This window comes from Haliotis asinina, chromosome 2 (assembly GCF_037392515.1).
Source record: "Haliotis asinina isolate JCU_RB_2024 chromosome 2, JCU_Hal_asi_v2, whole genome shotgun sequence".
Taxonomy (NCBI): domain Eukaryota; kingdom Metazoa; phylum Mollusca; class Gastropoda; order Lepetellida; family Haliotidae; genus Haliotis; species Haliotis asinina.
Window position 1 is genome coordinate 49713974 of NC_090281.1, and position 23137 is coordinate 49737110.

Here is a 23137-nt window from a genome sequence, read left to right on the forward strand (position 1 = left end):
AAGACTCGGTGGATGACGTCATGGAGTTGCGTCATAGAGGGACCGCGTCATAGTGACTGTGGGTGACTTTGTCTTCAACGGCCAACACTACCTACAGGTAGGAGGCACAGCTATGGGCACTAAACTAGCACCATCATATACCAATATATTCATGGGAGAATTAGAAACTAAACTCCTCTGACTATATGCCAACCAACCACACATCTACATGCGGTTTATTGACGATATTTTCCTAATATGGACACTAGGCCAGTCCAGCCTAGAAGCCTTCATAAAATACCTCAATGAAGGTCATCCCACCATAAAATTCACAGCTGAATTTTCAACCAACAAGGTAGCTTTTCTAGACACATGGGTAAGTCTAGAAAAGGAGAACAACAAGTTATGTTTCTCTCTATATTGCAAGCCAACCAACACACTCTTACCTGTTGTATACGTCATGTCACCCCAGACATGTCAAAACTAAGGGCCCATACAGTCAGTTCCTTAGACTCTAACACATCTGCTCCTCCACTGAGGAGTATGAAAAACAGTCTCAACCTTATAAACTTCTACCTCAAACGAAGATATCCCATGAGACTGATACAACAGAATAAACACAAGGCTGACGGCAAGGACAGGAAGACCCTCCTGACAAACCCTACATGACCATCTAAGACCAAACAAAAAGCTATGGTCTTTGTTTGCGATTTCAACCCAATGAACATGGAGTTCAATGTCATTATCCAGAAGCAATGGCATCTGCTATCCGGATCAGAAATATGCCAAAAAAGTGTTAAATACTCTCCACATTACTGCCTACAACAGGAACAAAACCCTGAAGGATTATCTAGTATGCACCTCACTAGAATACCCCAGAAATATGCTAAAAAGTGTTAAATACTCTCCACATTACTGCCTACAACAGGAACAAAACCCTGAAGGATTATCTAGTATGCACCTCACTAGAATACCCCAAGAACACGCTACAAGTCAGTGGCCGGGTAGTCACATTCCTTGACGACCCATGTAACAAACAAAACTGCAAAATCTGCATCATAATCAATCATTCTGACACTTTTTACAGTACAGTATCTGGTGTCCAATACCGTAAACGACAGTATAAATGCACCAACAAAAATGTGGTCTACCTACTCACCTGCAAAAAATGCAAAAAACAATATGTAGTGGAAACCAAAAGGTGTTTCAAAACGAGACTGAATGAACACTATGCTGACATCACACACAACAGAGACAAACCTGTTGCACTTCAACTCGGAAAAACATTGCAAATCCGATCTCACTTACGAGATCATCGCACAACTCAGACAGGACCCTAAGCTTGTTAGCAAAAGAGGAGATCACTCAAACTTAGGTGGATATTTAGACTTCACACGTTCACCCTGCAAGGCCTCAATGACAATATAGTTGGCTAAGGTATCCCCCTAGTCTTATTTATCTTTGCGTGGATTCAGGGTTAGGATATGTCCCTAGCAATCTGTGCTGGTCCTACTGCGTGGATTCAGGGTTAGAATAGGTCCCCAGCAACCTGTGCTGGTCCTACTGCGTGGATTCAGGGTTAGGGTATGTCCACAGGAACCTGTGCTAGTCCTACTGCGTGGATTCAGGGTTAGGATATGTCCACAGGAACCTGTGCTGGTCCTCCTGTGTGGATTCAGGGTTAGGATATGTCCACAGGAACCTGTGCTGTTCATGAGATATTACCAAATAGATCAGATGTTGCTGTATCTTTGCATGTAAATGTCCTCCATATGTACATAAACGTAAACATGTCATCAACAAAATCTGATTACAGCACAGTGATGTGGTGAATTGTTTTTTTCCATTATCCATATAGCATTATCAGCATTTTTTACTGATATAGCAAAATGTGCTGACTGCTAACATTATAGAACAAAGGCTGTTTTCATACAAGGTTTAATACTTGATATTAGGCTCTTTTTTCAAGCTTAAACATCAAGTCTATGACAAATCATTTTCTGATAAACCTCTCTCTACCAGAAGAACTGACATCCACTTCATGGAACTTGGAAGGTCCTTGGAATCTCTGATCAACCATTACATTGGACACTACTTTCATGCTTAAATTTCAAATTCTGGTAAACAATTTTTATTGACTAGTTCTTTATGTAATGCCATTTCGAAGTTAATTACTCGTCATGTCACCATGCTTGACTAGAGAACCAGTTGCCATGAAAACTTTGTAATGCATAGCCTGGAAGTATAGGGTTTTAGTTACAACGACTCAGAACTGACTAGCCATTAAACCCATTATACCAAGCTTCAGGCAGGATAACAGTAAGTATCACCTTTAATTATGAGAGGTATGGGGCACTAGGCTATCAACAAACTGACCTTCCTCTTCCTGGGAGGGGCTGTTTTCCACTAGACCAAAGAGGATGTCTCAGATATAGCCTCAGCTTAATTTTCAATTACATCCTTAGCATTGCAGGTCATACACCTCAAAGAAACCCACAAGCATTGAACTACAAGACTGTAGAGCTTATTGCTGTCATTCGGAACTAGATACACATGACCAGAGCAATGTTTGGCATTCATGTACAGGTCAGTTTCTTTCTTCATCAAAGTCAGGTTCTTTCTTAATATGGTCAACAGGAATAAGTTGTTCCCCATGTGAATATACTGCAATTGCTTGACAGAATCTTTTCTGAAAGTCCATGTCTTTAGGTTTATCAGAGGACAGATTATTCTCAACACCATCAGGATTTTCTTCAACTTTTGCTGGCAGATCCGCTTGAAATTCACTTACAGAACTGGAACTCACATCCGCACTGAGCATATGGGGATTGTCCTCATCTTGATGGTCCTCTAGGCCATCCTCATTAGATACATCCTCTTCTTTGGCAGGCTTAACTTCATCAAATACTTCACTATCATCAGCATTATCTGACTCTTCTTTCAGTACTTGTTGGTTTCTAGCTTTCAACAGTTCCATCTGTGGAAAGATAGGGATAGATTTGTACCTTGGGGGTTTCACAAATAAGGGACGTGGGACTTCCCCTCCATTTTTGTCCCTGTGTACCTTCATATGAGCGTGAAGATTGCCAGCTGTTGTACAGGCTTTGCCACAAAGGTGACATTTGTGAGGACGTTCTCCTGTGTGAGTACGAATATGTGTCTTCATTGTGCACAAGTCAGCAAAACCTCTAGCACAGTATTCACAAATATAGGGTTTTTCTCCAGTATGAATACGCATGTGTCGTTTGAAAGTAGTAGAACTAATAAAACTCCGACCGCACTGATCACACTGGTACTGATGTTTGTCTCCATGAGTCCTTAAATGGTACCTGAGATTGTGGAAGTCTTTGAAAGTTTTACCACACTCAGTGCAAACGAAGGGCCTCTCCTCATCAGCACATTTGAACCATGTCTGATCTTCGGTCGGGATGATCCGAGGTCGCCCTGTGCGTGGGAGGTCGTCAGTTGACCCTGTTGTTTTTAACCTACTGGCTAATCGGTGAATTGTACTCTGAGCTGTTTTCATTTTTTTGGAAACTTCAGTCTGAGAGTAACCCTTTTCAAGCATTTTCTTCACTTCCTCTCTCTGTTCTTTGGATAGTCGAGGCATTGCAAGTCTCTTTCAATATACCTGTAAACAAAAATAACTAAGGAATTACATTCTGAAGCATGCTAAATGAAATTCCAATGTTACTTCTGTTAACACTACTTATCATAGACATGTTCAGAATGTAAAGAAGTGGAGTGTGTATAGACTCACTTCGCAGCGACTGATCCTTGATCTACCCCACCCTTCATTTCACACTGACAAACATAAAGAGGAGTTTATGGATTATGGATGTGAAACGGTCAAGATCACCATTACAAAAAGAACATTAGTAGAAGATCAGTGCGGGAATGTCTTAATACAGTTTTCAAATATACATGAACCTATAAAACTTTCAAAATTTATATTTTTACCCCCAAATTACATGCACGTGGCACTCAGGTTTGAATTGGAGAAAAATACTTGTAGAATGTTTGTTTACACTGTACAATTTATCTTTTTAACTATTTAAACCAAATGTTATTCCAAGACTAAAACCAGCGTCGATTCAGAAACGTATAACACATATGGGCTCACAGTGACAGGGGGCATGTAAAGCTAAAAACTGCCATCAAGGTATATTCCGTCACGGAAAGACTTCCGCCCGTATCCCCACTTAAATTACATTCTTGTCAAATATAGCCACCGGAATATATATCCGTCATCTTATAAAGAACGACCCTAACATGAAAGTTGAAATGTTGGGGTTTCGGGAGATAAGTCTTACCTTTGTAGCGTTTGTTGGTTGTTTGTGTCCTGGCCGATTTGTTCAAATACGTGGCCGTTTACAGGTCCCTAACTCTAAGCAGTGTTAATATCGGGATAGTAAAATGAATGAAGAAATGGTGCAAAGTATTAACGCTATAAAACATACGTGACTCAGTCGGTTCGTGCGGTCGATTCTGAAACGTCTGTGTTGTTTGAAAACCCCACTCTACTACCCAGAGTTCCGTGCAGACAGCCGAGAATGTTATGCTAAATCATTCAAGTGCTGCGACAGGCGTCGGGAAAACCCAGGAAGTTAACGACGCGCATACGGAGCCGGAAACCAGTTTGAGAACATGCACGCTCCCCCACGTGTTCAAGTCCAAATGCGATGACAACATTACACGCCATATTAGTAATAACACATTGGATTACCCCCAGGCAGGACTGGTAACCATAAATTCTTTACCCTATGTGCTAGGTTCGTGCAATTAAAAAACCCGGATGATCGGGGCACCAGTCATTAATTTGCATATCACTGCATCACTGCACTTTTCTGTTTGTAAACAAGCTGTGTCAAATGGAAGCTATCCAGTGTGCCATTAATGTTGTTCGTATTATTTTGCAGAATTGAAGTTAAGAGTACCCCCCAACTCCCCATTCCATGTAATATTTATAAATTGGTGTATACTAGAATTATTAACAAAACCTAAAACAACAATATGTAGTTGCTGTACTGCAGTACAATATCACTTGTTAAAGGGGCACTGATGCGGAGCGAATAATGTTTCTCGCCAACGGTCGAATTACGAAACCAAACCGCAAATTGGTCAGCGCCCGCTCCTTCGACCGTGACGGACAAAGGAACTGGGCTCCTGTCCATATTAGCAGAATTTCTTCACCTTAACAGTCAGGAGGCCTGATGCCCATCATATGCCATTTGTTCAAAAATATCCATGGTATTCCTTGTCTGATCGTAACCAAATATCCCAGCAGTGTAGTTCTTTTCGGATGCTTGGATGGTATAGTTACTGATCCAATTTGATCCTATTTCTGTGTTTTTAACCTCGATATTTAATCATGTTACATGAAAATATGATGTCTACAGGCACGTAGCAAGCCATTTGTTTCAGTACGGAAGATTGCAAAGCTTTATATATATAGGTAGTTTTGAGTGTTGGCTCAGCTGTGATAGCAAATATCATACGTAAATTTTGGTAGCTATGGTAGCTACAATGGTTTATTATTTATGATAATAAAAACACACAGTTGATTTATTTGAATTCGTAAACAAAAAACGATGACTTTGCCTTTGGTAGAGAAATCTGAATATTTTCTTACGTAAAAAAAAACCTTATTTCACCTATTTACCCAAGTACACAGCAAATGCCTGTGTGTATTCCTTATGTAACGAAATTCCGTTGGTATCCTCAGAACAGTTTCGGCCCATAAGTGTTTTCAGGCTGCATGCGACACAGAGATTACATCCTCCTTGCTGTAACTCGCGTTTGATGGTGTAAACCTACACGTGTTATTTGTCATCATTCTCTGGATGGTCAGTTAATGAATTAATGTCTGGAGTAAATACTCAACATTACAAATTAAGGTCTGTAATGGCAAATGTATTGTATGTTATGTAATATGTGCATGTAAGTGATGCAAGAGGGTTTATCAGCTGAGTTACAAAAACAAACATCGATCAAAGGATTAACCGATAACACACTGATTGATTAATTACTTTTATCTTCTAGCGGATTTGTCAAAAGGCAGTGTGTGTAGATGACTACACCCTGTCGTAAAGAGTGAGTGCAAAAACAACATCCTCCCTTCAAAGAATGAACCACCCTTGCGTTGATTAATTGATTGCTCATTATTGGTTAACTAAATTACTTAGAATAGTGGACATCATACAATTAGATGCCAGGTGTGCTATCTTGGGAGACCAATGAGAGGTTTATCTGGTTTTCACCAACGTAAGACGTGAAACGATGTGTTACTTTTTCGCAAATGAGACAGTTGTAAGACACGCGACACAGAGCAGGAATATGTACCAGCTGCAGATGAATGGAATACGATTTCTTTTACGTGGATATTGATGGATACATTCCTGAACAAGGTAGTAGCCTGACATTGTTGTTATACAATTAGTCTGCTTTACATTCATTATTTGCATTTTGTTTTAATTTATTTGTTGTAGCATTCAGCAGAATCTGTATGACAGAAAACACACACTAGATCGCGTATGTGTGTGAAATAGGATCCACATTGGCAATCTATACAATGTGTAAATGTTGCTGTTATGTTAGAAATTTATTATGAGTATAAGCAGATCGTGTGTTCTTTTATTAATTTTCAGAATCATACAAATATGCCAATAAACCAATTAGGGTTATGAGACAAAATATCGAGACGTACATTGGCTTCGTTACTTTTCCGTCCTAATAGTTTTTTTACCATTTCTACCATTGGCAGATGATTAACCTTCAAAGTGTTTCATTTGTTTTCATAATACATTTGTTATGAAGTAAAAATGACTTCACCTAAGTTGATCTGTCAATAATTAAACTATCAATTGCGCTTACGGAATGCGCAGCAGAGGTCACGAACCAGTCACGAATTCTGGGATATCATCCGGGTACGCATGGGAGAAAAACAATAACAAAAGTTTACACCAGTCCACGGAAATTGCTCCGCATCAGTGCCCCTTTAAATTCGCAATGGAAATAGTATTTTGGGATATTTTCTCAATGAAAGATAATCATGTGTGACTCGTAGTTAGTAAAATCTGTATAAGTTATGGAATTGATAGAGTGAAATCTATATAGAAACGTGGAACGTGTGCCACATATGTAGGTTAGGAATCACACCCTGAAAGTGGATGTCATGTTGTTATGAATAGATATTCTTTTCAAATTAACAACAAATATGTTTGATTCCATGTGTGCTCATTTGTTGTTGGATTCTAAAGGCAGGCCCAAACTTGACATGGAGCACAAATTATTTTCTGGATATTGTCCCAGTTCTGTGGACAATCACCACCTCCGGAATGCAAATGGTGTATGCATTTGTAGCATGTTAAATGTGTGATTACACCATCTCAGTAAAGTACAAATACTACTATTTTAGTTAAGTCCCATCGAGGAATACTGGACTAGATCGGATAATAGTAATATAATCTGTACTCTGCTGTGACAGTGTAAACCCAAATATAATATGTACACATCTGACCACTTTCTAAAAGAATTACATTGACTGAAAAATAATCCACAGCCATAGACTTGACAGATTCACTTTACTGCACAATGAAAACAATGCACATACATCATATCAGCTGCAAAATATACACATCTTACACAACATGTACACAAAAAAAACAAAGTCTTGATTCACAAATAACAAGGAAGTCAGCATGGACATTAGAGCCAAATGCCCAGTATACTGAAACTCAATCTTCTCCATATACAGTGTGTCACCATCTCATGATAAACAACTTAACACTCAGGTGATTTGCATTTGCAAATTTTAAATCCCATCTTCATGATCAACAATTAAGTGAATACAAAACAAAACCAAAAAATTAAATTGAAAATTAAATAAATCATGACACTTTAAGCATAAATATTTGGTCAAAAGAGTATCTGATCAATGACCATTATCAACAGTTGGGCTATTTCAACTAACCCATAGTAATGTCATTTGTATACAGCTGGTTAACTTCGATTCCCTTCCAAGGTTTAACATTGATACTCCACTTGGTGAACTAACCATGAGCTGACCAACCCTTGTTTCATCTCCTTCATGCCAATAACCAGACAGGGAAACAAGTAACATCAGTTAAGGTGAGACAGCAGATCTGTCAGATACTCTCCATCTATTCACAAGATGACACTTCACAAGCATCACCTCGATGGACACAGAACACACAATGTACACCCGTCTATGACCCTCCACTTACCCCTATAATTGGGACCCCCTCTCTGCTGGTACTACTTTGGGTACTGGCTTTTCAAATGATACATGTTGCAATATTGTTTCTGAGAAACAGTATACTGCGTCAAGAACAAAGTTTTTGTGATTGTCTGTATGCTTTAAACAGAAATAGGACTGACATCCACAATTAGTGCCACTCTGTCAAACATATAAGGTCCCAATATATCACAACACTGGTACCGGGTATTCAGGGTTAGAATATGTCCCCAGCAACCTGTTACTGGTCCTACTGTAGGGATTCAGGGTAAGAATAGGTCTCCAGCAACCTGTGCTGGTCCTACTGTGTGGATTCAGGGTTAGAATAGGTCCCCAGAAACCTGTTACTGGTCCTACTGTAGGGATTCAGGGTTAGAGTAGGTCCCAAGCAACCTGTGAGGTCCTGCTGTAGGGATTCAGGGTAAGAAAGGTCCCCACCAACCTGGGCTGGTCCTACTGTGTGGATTCAGGGTTAGAATAGGTCCCCAGAAACCTCTGCTGGTCTTACTGTGGGGATTCAGGGTTAGAATAGGTCCCCAGCAACCTGTGCTGGTCCTACTGTTGGGATTCAGGGTAAGTGTATGTTCCCAGCAACCTGTGCTGGTCCTACTGTTGGGATTCAGGGATAGAACAGGTCACCAGAAACTTGTCCCGGTCCTACTGCCTGGATTCAGGGTCAGAGCTGGTCCCCAGGAAATTGAGCTGGTCCATCTGTGGAAGTTCAGGATTGAATAGGTCCTCAGCCACCTGTGCTTGTCCCACTGTTGGGATCCAGGATTAGAATATGTCCACAGCAACTTGTGCTTCCTTCTGTGAGGATTCAGGGACAGAATAGATTCCCAGAAACCTGTGCTGTTCAGAAGGGATGACCAAAAGAATCAGACGTTGCTGCTTCTTTGCACATAATTGTCCTAAAAAAATGTGTACAAATACCCACAGTACCGTTCACAGTTGTGTGGTTCAGTCAATTGTTTACAGACTAGCGAGCTTGAATATTGAATATTGCTGAAACCATGGCATGACCTTATTTGACTGGGAAGTCTGGTGGACACGAGACACTATCACTTTTGAAAAGCATCAGTTACACATTAAACTGGCCTTCATGAAGTTAAGTCAACTTGTATTTGTTGTTCACTCAATTTACAGACCTATGTGTGGTGATGATAAAGGTGGTGATACTACGTGACAGGATACATGAGAACTTTACATAGAGGGCAATAACCATCACACTAGATTGTAATTGTACTGACAGGGAGAAACAATTCTACAATATATTCACAAAGTGCTATATATTACCTCTGTCAATAATCATAACAACATAGTATCCTTCATATCTAAGAAAAATCCAATCTCCAATATCAATGTAATGATCATAACATGTCAAGTCATGATTTGGCACACAGTACATAGCACACAGTACATGATACATGTCATACAGGGGAACAGGGTGTCAGACATCATGGTTACTGATTAAAGATCACCCAGCACTGATGCCACATTTATTGGTAAGACTTCCTGAAAACCATGGTCCACTTCACATACCATGCTATTGATTGTGGTGGGGTAGACAAGTGGTTACAGCCAGGTGAGGGGCTTGAGGTACTCATTAGTGGCTTGAAGTGAGTTTAGTTGTACACCTCACTCTGCAATATTTCAGCTATATGGCAGTAGTGGCTTGTAACAACAGGGGGCCAGAGGAACGATGCTCCTGGAAACACTCGAAGGCATCATTCTGTGAACCCGAGACCAATTGATTTACTGTATACAGTTAATTATCTTACCTCACACATTAATGCCAATTTCTGATTGGCTGAGCATTCTTATATTATTTTCACATACGTGCTTATAAGCAAGTAACATTTGCTGTTATTACCAGCTGGGAATGCTGAACTCTGGGAATTTATTTGGTACTTTGTGTTAGTAATTCTCTTTCTCAAATAATTGAGTCACATATTATGTACAGAAATTACCAATGTTTTGCAAACGTAAATCAATGGAAGGGTGATCACTCCAAATATGTTTTTGTTGTTGTCTTGTAGATTCTGTGTCACCTGAAAATCTAGTATTGGCTAAGTGCCAAATTCTGGTACTCCTTATCATTATTCGATACCCATGCTTGAAACAGTTCAAAATTAACACTGAGATTTGAGGTGCTCAGTAAGATAAATACAATGTTCATTGGTCACTTGAGATGTACGCACTATTTTAGTTTATGTTGACTTTCGGGTTCAGGGAACATACACAAACATGCATGGTACAACATCCTATGTCCCCCTCATGACCCGTGAACAGCTTATGTCACACTTCACAATATTTTAGCTATATAATGGTGATCTGTAAATAATCAAGTCTGGACCAGACAACCCAGTCATTGAGCTCATGAGCATATATCTAAACAACTGGGATACAATGACATGCAGCAAGTGAGTCGGTGAGTCTGACCACCAGATTATGTAAACTGCCTCTTTTGGACAAGCACAAATTGCAGGGGACCAGCCCTGGATCTTTACTCTTCATATATGCATATAATCACAGATCATCAGGTGGGATTAGAATACACTTTTGCATGCAGGCAAGTTTTAAAAAAAACTCTTTAAATCTTTAAAGCTAGTATAAATGCTAAGTATATTTATAAAAATAAGAACTTTCAACTCATAACACACACCACCCTTACCGAATCACATGTATTCTATTCAGTGATATGGACATCCCTGTCAAAACATCAGATGGCTATACAAGTTCTTGAAAAGGCAAAAACTTTCGAAAATATACACAGTTCCTTAAACATTGTGAAAACAGATCAAAATCTCCTGTGGATGTTTCTTGACTCAATATATTATCAACAAATAAAGCCTTAAGGCATAAACTGTAAACATGAAACAAAATTTCTCATATACTATCATTCTCATCAAAATAGAAATCTAAGACACTTTCTTAATCAACAGTCTTTAAACTTCATGTACATTGGCTAGTTTGAACATACTCAGTTGTACAGAGGATGAACTAAGTCTAGCAGTGGTAGACACTAATCAGACTTACAGGCAAAAAACACTTTGGTGTTATGACTGTAATCCTGTCATCTGGACTTAGTTCTACATGCACAACTTTGCTATGTTATGATAAAGAATCATAGTCATAATTGTCTAAATGCAAGAATGTGCAATGATGCCCAGAGCCCACTTTGACAAAGTGATCTAAGCGCTAAGGTGACTGTAACTCCAATATTCCAATAAAGACATAGTTGTAGCACTAAGATGACCTGGACACACATGATAATGTCTCATGTAATGACAGCACATCAATGTGAAACACTGACCATGTCATCAGTGGCTGGTTTGAATATTCCAGACAAGCTTATTAAGAGATGTTTGTGACACTGATGGAATACATTGGTCTGCTGCTCAAAACAACAAATAACAGACACACTTTCAGCGATTAAATGTCCTTAATCCTTCAAAAAACTGTAATCCTTCAAAACACCATACATTTCACCAAAGTGGTAATTATCCGAGACATGCATCACTTTGAGCTCAGCTCCCTCTATAAGATGACATTAGGTCAATAACGTGGCATTAAAAGTCACCCATGCAACAAAAACAAACGAGATAATCCTCGGGCACACATACTCATACATTCTGATCTTGAATAATATCTATCATTAGTATCAATGTGTATCTGCAATAAATATGATAAATCTATCCAAAATACAACCAGTAATCACAACAAACACGACAAAGAGTAGCACAAATAAAATCAACCACCTCCAAATCTCTGATTATGGAAAAGCAATGAGGCGAATTGTCTTCATCCCTTTTTAAAATTGCATGATCTATATTTTTGACTGAATTAGCCAAACATGCTCACTGCTAACATTCTGGATAAAAGGTTTCCTAGCAAGGTTTAATACTTGATATTAAGCTCTGTTTTGTTATATCATGAGAAAGAATACACAATTTTAAATTTTAGATCCATAACCCTCATAGAAGTCAGATCATTCCCTGATAGTAACTGTCTTTGCCTCAGTGAGTGAGTAGGGTTTTACATTGCTTTTCATAATGTTCCAGCATTATCATGTCAGGGAACACCACAAATGGGTTTCACACATTATACCTGTGTAGGAAATCAAGCCTAGGCCTTGGGAGTGACATTTTCTATCTGCAAACTTGATATCCCCATCATAGAAGGTCCTTAAAATCTTTGATCAGCGATTAAAGTGGTTGCCACACTTTCATGATAAAATTCATATTTGACTAGATAGTTATGTAATAAACTTTGATTTTGATAGCTTTGTTTAGAAATGCCTTAAATTGCATTTCAGTCACACAAGGCTAAAAAATTGGGGTATTCAAATTCAAAATGCCATATTCAAAATTATTGCACTTCCCTAGCCATGTGTAATATATCTGTGCAACACTGCTTGTACTTGTCAGGACTAATGGCTGATCATAATACTAGCCCAAAGATACACCACTGTTAACAGGGACACCACTAGACACAGTACACTGACTCAGAATTGACCAGAGATTGTTTTATACCCAAAAAGCCAAGTAGTGGGCAGGGCAACAACAAGTATCGCCTTTAATTATGAGTGGTATGGTCCACTAGGCTACCACTATGCTCTCTCGTCACGTTGAGAGGGTCTTTTCCACTAGGCTCAACTCAATGTTTTATTTCATCTTAAAGAAAATCACAAGCATTGAAATACAAGACTCTCAAGCTTACTGCAGTCATTCAGACCTAAACAAGTATGTATGATCCATGCAATGTTTGGCACTCATTGTGTCAGTTTCTTTCTTCGTCAAAGTCAGGTTCTTTTTTGATATGGTCAACAGGAATAAGTTGTTGAAATCCCCCATCTGAAGATACTGCAATTGCTTGATAGAACCTCTTCTGAAAGTCACTGTCTTTAGGTTTATCAGAGGACAGATTATCCTCAAAACCGTCAGGATTTTCTTCAACTTTTGCTGGCAGATCCTCTTGAAATTCACTTACAGAACGGGAACTCACATCCGCACTGAGCATATGGGGATTGTCCTCATCTTGATGGTCCTCTAGGCCATCCTCATTAGATACATCCTCTTCTTTGGCAGGCTTAACTTCATCAAATACTTCACTATCATCAGCATTATCTGACTCTTCTTTCAGTACTTGTTGGTTTCTAGCTTTCAACAGTTCCATCTGTGGAAAGATTGGGATAGATTTGTACCTTGGAGGTTTCACAAATAAGGGACGTGGGACCTCCCCTCCTTTCTTGTCCCTGTGTACCTTCATATGTGCATGGAGATTGCCAGCTGTTGTACAGGCCTTGCCACAAAGGTGACATTTGTGAGGACGTTCTCCTGTGTGAGTACGAATATGTGTCTTCATTGTGCATAAGTCAGCAAAACCCCGAGCACAGTATTCACAAATATAGGGTTTCTCCCCAGTATGAGTACGCATGTGTCGTTTGAAATTGGCAGAACTAATAAAACCCCGGCCGCACTGATCACATTGGTATTGACGTTCATCTCCATGAGTCTTTAAATGGTTCTTGAGATTGTGGAAGTGTTTGAAAGTTTTACCACACTCAGTGCAAACAAAGGGTCTCTCCTCACCAGCACATTCTAACCAAGTCTGATCTTGAGTCGGGATGATCCGAGGTCGCCCTGTGCGTGGGAGGTCGTCAGTTGACCCTGTTGTTTTTAACCTACTGACTAATCGGTGGATTGTACTCCGAGATGTTTTCATTTTCTTAGAAACTTCATACTGGGAGTGACCTTTTTCTAGCATTACCCTCACTTCCTCTCGCTCTTCTTTAGACAGTCGAGGCATTGCAAGTCTCTTTCAAAGGGGCTGTGAATTAGAAACATACCGTTTAGCTAAATGTTATGATTGGTAAACATGAACTCATGATAAACTACATTCAGACTGTAAAGGCAAATGAAACCTGTGCATTGTTGCCTTAATGAATGGTGACAATCTTTTTTCAAATAAAAACTCCTGAGTAAACAGGTGAGTTTAAATGGAAATTTGGTCCAATGTGGCACTCTTAAAGTTTAATCAAAATTTTCAAATGGGGACTGATACATGTCAAAGCATGACATGGCTGAAGAAGTCAAAGTAAACTTTCTCAGAAAAGTGGTGATTTTGTACATATATTTTTGCTACCCTTTCACTAACAGTCAAAGTCCGCAAGTGAATGAAATAGGAAATTAGGACAGTTTAGATAGTATTTAAATTACGACAAACCTTCACTGTCATTTATTGTCAATGTTAAAAGTCAAGTCCAGAATCGTTTCAAGACAGTAAAATTGTATGTCTGTTTGAAATAACGAAGTCGTCACATTACTGTGTGACTGATGCGGTCTTTGTGCTTGGCCTCCAGTCTTAACCATCACCACTAATTAACAAGTCACTAAGTGCACATTGTGGGTATAGTTCCTTACTAGTGGACAAGTTGCGACTGATACTAAAAATATAAACCTGTAAACAGAGAACATGTAGACCAGTATACAATCTTTGGTATAAACATGAATATTAAAGTGTCACCGCTGCGCTATTGTCTGCTTGAAATATGGCTACATTCAGGTCTACCGTTTGAATGAAACTCCTTCAAAACACACATATACATCAAAACAACTTAAAGCACAGACTATTAACATAATGCTTACCACTGAACAGATACGTTTCATAAGGTGACTTGCCAGTGTTTGCAAGTTGACTGCTTGACAGGTTCGTCTGACAGCGATGCATTAAAGGGGACGTAACTCTAACTTCTAACTATGGGTAGTGCCAAAATGTGGCTGTCAAATGAGGAAACGGACGTGGTATCTCGAAGTACATGTTTTTATAGACTGGGTCGTGTAAATTTATACACTGTATTATATGTGCATGCAGAATCTATTCATGTGAATGACGAGGTAATATGTTTCCAAGCATATATTTAAGTAATTTACCGCGTTACACATGTTTCACATGTGTGAATTTTTAGAGAATTTTGGATGAGCAGTTGTAGGTTAACAAAACAGTACCCACCTCTCCGGGTGTCATGGTCAATTGCTCAGGCCGGACGTTTTTGTTTTAATAAATTAATACTTCGCAAGAACCATTCCTTGACACAAAATTTTACAAGAGCAAACTGGATTATTGTGGATGAAGTTCAAAATGGATCTTTATTTGTGTTAAATGGCAAAAGGTTATAATTACTGATACACACATGCCAAAAGAATGGACATTTATTACTCGCCCGTGGAAGATACAGGGGCCCGTTTCACAAAACTCTCGTAAGCCTAAGGTCTCGTAAGTTTTCTCGTATCATTCCTGCTTCCTATGTTACAGTATAGGAGGTGCAAATGCTACGAGAAAAGTTACGAGATCTTAGGCTTACGAGAGTTTTGTGAAACGGGCCCCTGAAGTGTAATATTTTTGCGGCAATATTACACTAGTGTAATAATACCTCTTGACGTATGACGTCAAAATGGTTCAAAGTTGTGACGTCACAATGCTAATGTTGATGTCGCGATTTTACTAGACCTTGCTTGACTTGAAAGCTGGGAGTCCTCACACTGTAAGCAATTTCGCCGCAGTTTCTGTCAATTTATGTTGACGAGCAATAAACAGAATACTAAACTCGCTTCCGTGAAATACCATTTTCATTAAACTCGTTAAAGATTTAATATCAAACTCGCTTTCGCTCGTGTGATGCCAAATCATTAACTCGTTTAATAAAAATGGTATTACACGTAAGGTCGTTTTTAGTATCCTCTATGTAGTAAACGTATTTAAGTGTACTTAAGTCTTTTAAGCTTGAACAATGATGAAGGAAATTATAATAATATGTGTTGTCATTGTCAGTTCACCAACTGCACATGTGTGGACACAAGGGGGCGTTCAGGTCAGTACCTGGTGACACTACCCCTTGCGGGCACCAGTCGTTCGCTGTTAGGCGCAAAGCGTTCGTGTCGACATTGATGGACACGTACGTTGTCTGCCATCGAGTCGTTGCAGGAGGAAACGCGACTCCGAATCGCCGAACCAAAAACGCGTGGCCACTTCCCTAGGTTCCACGCGGGAACCCAGTTGTACCATTGAAGACATCGTCCTCGGTATAGTCGTGTCAATTCAGGTCCAACTTTTGATCGATCTGCCCGAATTCCCACTTCTCTCAGATGATTCCTTAGTGTTTGGTATGAAATCCTCGAAGGTCAGGCACCTGTCCTGCAGTGTCCGTTTCTGTAGCAAATTGGTGACATAGGTTAAACACCCGGATGAATCAGTCATTTTTTGTCGGTCTTCCCGATTTCTGGAACGATCTTGGGTCGAAGTGACGCGGGCCCAACAACAACGATATGATTAAAGGGATTCAAACATAGGAATCGTCCTAATGAATTCTGTCAAAGTATATCCAAAGGGTCAGCGCCCGAGCGTTTCTCCATTTTAAGGGTTTAATTTAAAGGATACACCTGTCAGCTCCTACAAATTTGGTGAATGTATGTAGGGATATATTTCGAAACTCGGGTCTCCATAGATAGACCGTCCTTCTAGTCTAGAGGACAGGGCGTCTGCTTGGAGAGCATAAGATCGGATGTTCGATTCCCTGGCCGGTCAAATCGAATGTCTTTAAAAGATGCAGTAAACCCGTTTGACCCGTCAGCTGTAAGTGATAGTCGGGCTGGAGTCAGCTTGTCACTTAGCGAATGAAGCGTCTGTTAAATGACCAGTATTGACGAATATCGGGCGTTTGATGCACTTATCAATATTTGTATGAGAATTATTATGAGCGTTGTGTGAAATGCAGGTGTATATTCTTTGATATGTGGCAAATTAAATGTTCAGTGTTACTCCGTTGTAATGATATGTTTCTCTATATACTCCTAGGCCAAATGTAGAGATGTCATGAAAATCAGGAAATATGATACACCCAGCCTCATTGCCCATACTGCATATCTTGACTATGTTGAACACCAGTGCTTCTCACCACACATTAGACAATGTGATCAATTCTCAAGCAGTTTGTTTATGAACACGTGGGCACTGTTTCAATTCAATTACTGAATAACGCGTTTACTGCTGCTGAGAGATCCTAAAAATAGGGACTTTTCAAGCATTTGGCCTAGGACTATACATAACTAATCTACACGCTGAGTTTGCTGGTTTGCCACACCTTTCACAGCTTCTCATCCATTTGCTCTTAAATCTGAAGCAGAACCATTTTTTACAAGCATTATCCAAGACAATGTATTACACCATCACGGTTATTGAATCATAGGTCGCCAAATAACAAATGAGAAAGTTACAGGAATTTATTATCACAGAAAAACTGGGATTAAAGGATTAATACTGAACTCAAAACTGTTAAATGTAAAAGTATTATACCACATATTTAAATGGAATATGACGTTACAGTGACATGTTTCCATGGTTTTCGCAGCGCATGATATAAAACAGCACCAAGACCTGTTCTGTAATATATGTACGGAAGCCTAATACTGCCACTATAGCAGCAATAAAATATATTTTCAGGGACGATTCTCGATATTTCAATAATTTTCCCGTTACTTCGAGTATTTTCTCGAGGCTGAAGTTTCTTTCAAATCGAATGATTTCTCGTTCCTACGAGGATTTTCTTGTCACCTCAATTAATGTTTCGTTGCTCCGATTAACTGCTTGTTGCTTTAAGTATATCTCGTTACTTCAAATATATTTTCATTGCTCCGATTAATTGCTTGTTGCCTCAAGTACTTCAATTATTTTTTCGTTTCTACGATTATTCTCTCGTTGCTTGAGTATTTTCTCGTTCCTTCAACTTTCTATCAAAAACTTGAAGTAAGGAGAAATTACTCGAGGCAACGAGTAAATATAAATTTCAAGTACTGGACAGAAAATAGTCCAAGCAACGGGAAAATAGCTGAGGCGACGTGAAAACGATCGAAACAACAAGAAAATAGTTGAAGCAACGAGAAAGTAAACGAAAAGGTATTCGGGAACTTTCGCTGACAAAAATATTTTACGCTACAAAAGTGTCAGCATTAGGCTTTAGTAAATATGTAATAAGCACATTATATTTACAACTTTTATATCTATAGATAAATATGGAATTACGTTCCGAGCACACGAGGAATATATACACATTTATACAACGTTTGGTATTTATATACGATCGGGCAGAAGCAATTCTGGGAAATTATTTGTAAAGGAGGGCAACAAAAGCGGTGACGACAACGCCAGATATGGACGCTGACATGCGCAGACCGTTGTTGCAGTAGTCGGAGTTGCATGTGCAGCCGTAGACGTCAAGGCCGTTGTGTTGGGTTTCGCGACACTCATCGACTGACTGTTGGGGCATACAGCCTCGTGTGATTTCAACCATCTCACCTACATGAGCTGAAAGTTAAGAATACTCCGATGAATACAGAGACAAACATTACACCTTTTCATAAATGCCATAAAAATACAACCAAAAAAAAAAAAAGAGATTATATATCTGAATACATCTCATTCCGTCACCCCTGAATGATCTCGATCCAATCAGAACGGCTCTCATCTGATCAAAATATTAAGCCTCAATTGAACTGCGTGTTAGTACTCCGAACGACAATGTCAGTCTGTATCCTTCCACTGATTCGTCCGCCATCCCACCCACTCTCCGCAAGATTGGTGTTTGTATGTCAGCAATTTTTGTCAGTATTTTTCGGTACGTATATTTTACGTTCTGCAAGTGTAAAATGTGTAGAAGAAAATTTTAACAATAATTGAATACAATCAGATAGAAAATATGTTGTACTTACTTGGTCTTACGCCTCGGTACTTGACGCAACTTCCGGTACATTGTTGAGCGGCCGCACGCGTCACCTGGAAGTCATCAGCACACCGGAAGTCATGCATACTTGAACAAGTGTAGCACTGAATAGCTTCCCCTGAAAGATATAAATTCACCGCTACTGAGTGAATGAGTGAGTGAATGAACGTTGTTTGGAACAGTATTCCAGCCATATCACCGATTTCTAAACGCCACTCAAACAAGATACCACATGTATGAGGCATTTATTACTTCACTGTCACCAATACTCGCCCATTGGCCACAAACCTTGAAAATAATTTCGGAGAACTGGCATTCAAACCCTCAATGTGAGATTGCTGGTATGCCAAGGGAACGCCAAACTGAACAGCTAATTGACGCGACTTAGAGGATAGGCCACCCATTCCCACTTTACAAATACATTGCACCGCATAAAATTCCCAAATGACACGTTTTTCAATCTTTTCACCAGTATATAACGGATTAATTCCCTGAAATGTTACTTCTCAAATATTGGGCAACGGTGAGGCATCCCAGTTGTTGAAGCGTTCGCAGGTATCGCTCTTGATCTGGTTCGACTCCCAGTGTAAGCACACGTGATGAAGACCTCCCTTGTTTATGTTCTAGCGTTGCACGGCTTTTATGTTGCATATAAGTAGCATAGAAGTCTACGTACTCATTACTAATTTCGGTTTAATCTTGAATCTTAATCTAGGAAGGATAAGAAAAATGAATGGGTTAAATAAATTGACGGGTTTCTAATGATTCACGGTAACAACTATCATGTGACACTTTCCATGTGTTTTACGTAACGAATCATGTAAGGAATGTCAAAGAGAAAACAGTATTCCAGTATGGGACACCGGAAAAATCTGAGAGTGAATGATCGAGTGAGTTTAGTTTTACGCCGCACCCAGCAACATTCCAGCTATAGAGCGAGTAAATACGAGTAATTAAGTTTGCACCAGACAATCAGGCGAAAAGAGGCAAACACGTGAAAGTGAAATTGGATCCAAAATTTGTATATAATTATAAATGTTATTAAAAATATGTCAGGCAAGAGTGAATGATTGAGTGAGTTTAGTTTTACGCCGCACCCAGCAACATTCCAGCTATAGGTCGGCGGTCTGTTCACATACGCGAGTAATTAAGTTTGCACCAGACAATCAGGCGAAAAGAGGCACACACTTTAAATTTGTTCCAAACTTTGTATATAAACGTTATTAACGAGAAAACAAAACACAACCAACTTAAGGTCCCAACAACAGCTAACACATCGATATCAATTAAATATATAACCCTTAAAATATTTCTTGTTTCTTTCCTTTTTAGTCACCATCATGAGTGTAAACGTCTTTATTAAACACTAATTATTCGAGTAAAAAACAGTAACACAATCACTTACCTTGGTGCACACAAAGGAAACCCACAACTACGAAAATACACAAGTGTATTAGAGTCATGACTGGAGTCAGTATGTTAGGAACCTGGTTTGGTTGTGTCCACATTCTCTAACTGGGCAGTATATATACACATACCTAGTCTGGTTCTGCATGACTTCACCGCTTGTCCCTATCACGGAAGGTGGAGCGACGGACACTTCATCATCAACACATGTAATTAATTAACATGTATGGGACTGGATGCACCACGCCAGGGGCACATCGTGTGATTAATGGTTGATTATTTTGTAATGGGAGGTTGGATTACTGTCGCTTGCAGAGGCTGGGGACACATCGGTCCGTCATGTTACCGGCATCCGGATTTTTAAATGACTTATCAATTAACTATGGCCGATGTCTGAAGCATGCTCCGTACAGGTTTTTGAAAGGATGCGGGTAATTCTTTCACTGCATGGGATCTTAGGGTGACATTCCTTATGAATATACCATATTCTGCATTCATTAATGCTTAGCAACAAGTGTGAACGTTTGAACAGTTCGTTTTTAACGGATGTAAAGAGGTGAGTGAGTTAAGTTTTGCGCCGCTTTTAGTAATATTCTAGCAATATCACGGCGGGGGACACCAGAAAATGGGCTCACACATTGTACGCATGTGGGGAATCGAACCCGGGTCTTAGGCGTGACGAGCGAACGCCTTAATCACTAGGCTACCCCACCGCCCATAATGAGTGTGAATGAAGAAGTACCTGGCCCATTCGTTCTTGAACAAGATGGTTTGTTTGTTGTTTAAGCCAGCACTCAGATATATTCTGGTTAATGCAAGTCTGTAAGCAATCGAATCTGAACCCGACAACCCAGTGATTAACACAATGAGCATCAATCTACGCAACTGGGATAGTATGATATGAGTCATCCAAGTCAGCAAGCCTGGTCATCCGATCTCGTTACGACAAGCATGGGCTGCGGAAGAACTATCTAACCCCGATGGTAATGGTTCTTGAACATCCAGTATTTGCATAAACTGCCGACAAATTCTATACGCAATTCTTTTCATGCGCCCTCAGTTACAGTGTATTAAATAATTTTTCATGCTAAATTTGTATTTTTAAAAAATAAACACAGTGTTTATATACACAATCACAAGGTTCAGTACACGTGATTGGGATGCTCGAGGGCTTACGATTAAAAATATTTGATGAATTTTTAAGAATGTGGAGAATTCTCTTGATTCAAGTCTTTATCATCTGACTATCGTGATAGCTATGCGGGCATTCCAAATCACGAGCACGTGTATCTTTGATGCTACTGACCGTGTATATTTTGTAAATTTGTATTAGTGTGTTGATGCCTTGGGTGGTTTTAAACGTACCAGATGAAAACAGTTCTGAATTTTTCACTTTGTGGGAGAATGTTAACTCACGTTTTTTTGGAGGATGTACGAAGTCAACACCAGAATCGACCTCAACACCAGAATCGGGGTGGTGGGGTAGCGTACTGGTTAAACTGTTTGATTGTCACACCGAGGAGCAGGGTTCGATTCCTAACGTGGGTACAATGTGTGAAGCTCATTTTCTGGTGTCCGCTGCTGTGATATTGCTAGAATATTGCTAGAAGAGGCGTAAAACTAAACTCACTCACTCACTCACTCAACGCCAGAATCAAATTTGTCGGCAAGGAAATGAAGAGGATTTTACTCCGCTTCTAACGATTCCCAGTCCTCAAAAACAGTTTAGAAGATTCGTCAACGGCCCAAAATCTCTTCTCTAAAATATGCCAAAAGAAACTTCTATAATATTTAAGCAACAAACTGATCACAACTGTCCCCATTTAAGTGCGGATTAGCGTGCTCTGTAGTCTTCTGGGTGTAACGATTGACTAGGGGAATACTATTTCAATAATGGCTGCCAAAATCAATTCTCACGGTTGCAGCCAGGAATCTAGACTTAATGTACATCTCCGGGAACAATAATAATTTGAAATTGTTGACTTTAGAGGCTTTGGTTCAGTAAACGTACAGAGAATTACCCTCATTCAATGTATCAGTGAACAACCCATAATGTCGTTAATGGCGACTAACGGATTAGGATGGGAGACCCGTTGATCCGGGTCTAGATTTTCGAAGCTCTCTCAGCACTATGATAGTCGTAAGTTATGTTAATGAATGGCACTTACGACGATCTTAGCGCTAAGAAAGTAACGCAAATCTAGGCCCTGGCTGATACATGTCATCGTACGCAAACTAGATCGGTGCTCATGGTGTTGATCACTGGTCCACATTCGATTATTTACAGACCACCAGTATATAGCTGGAATACTGTTAAGTGTGGGTGACCAAACTGGAATGCTCTTAAAAGCAACGCCAAGCCCATCTCACTCACTCTGCTCAGTCACGTGTGTGATTTTGCATCTGGTATGACCAGATATGAGAGCTAATTAACTATTACAGTTAATTAACAGGGGCACAGCTAATCCAGCTTTATGACGTTTTAGTGAAGCTACGTTCCTCGCGGATAACGATGGTTGATTAGCGGAACTAACAACATCTCCTGTAGAAGTTGTTTTGTTAAACACCTTTCTGTTAAGGTTGCCATTGGTACCTGCTAACTATCTTGTCGTGACATTATTTCCAAAGTTGTCGTTAGGAATATGCAGCTCGAATAATAAACTACCGTTCCTGCCAAAAGAAAAGGCCTTCATTATACCTTCAAAAACGACCGCCGG

The 23137-nt window shown here is 39.6% G+C and overlaps 2 protein-coding genes across 4 annotated transcripts; both read right to left on the minus strand.

Annotated features, from left to right (window-relative positions):
* Positions 1-1902: 1902 nt before the first annotated feature.
* LOC137273863 (zinc finger protein 439-like) lies at positions 1903-14978 on the minus strand. 3 transcript variants are annotated; one of them, XM_067806755.1, is made up of 2 exons: positions 4440-4547; positions 1903-3610 (listed from the first exon to the last, which is right to left on the minus strand). In XM_067806755.1, exon 2 carries the CDS (start codon positions 3587-3589, stop codon positions 2567-2569), a length of 1023 nt encoding a protein of 340 aa, XP_067662856.1. In that variant the 5' UTR covers positions 3590-3610; positions 4440-4547; the 3' UTR covers positions 1903-2566. The 3 variants fall into 3 exon arrangements, with proteins under 3 accessions (XP_067662856.1, XP_067662857.1, XP_067662855.1); XM_067806756.1 differs by having other exon boundaries at positions 1910-3610; positions 4293-4523; XM_067806754.1 differs by lacking the exons at positions 1903-3610; positions 4440-4547 and adding exons at positions 13015-14068; positions 14887-14978.
* A 2975-nt stretch (positions 14979-17953) lies between these two features.
* Positions 17954-20521, minus strand: LOC137271865 (UPAR/Ly6 domain-containing protein qvr-like). Its single transcript, XM_067804256.1, has 3 exons — positions 20440-20521; positions 19003-19131; positions 17954-18598 (listed from the first exon to the last, which is right to left on the minus strand). The coding sequence occupies exons 1-3, from the start codon at positions 20519-20521 to the stop codon at positions 18399-18401; spliced, it is 411 nt and encodes a 136-aa protein (XP_067660357.1). The 3' UTR covers positions 17954-18398.
* Positions 20522-23137: the final 2616 nt, after the last annotated feature.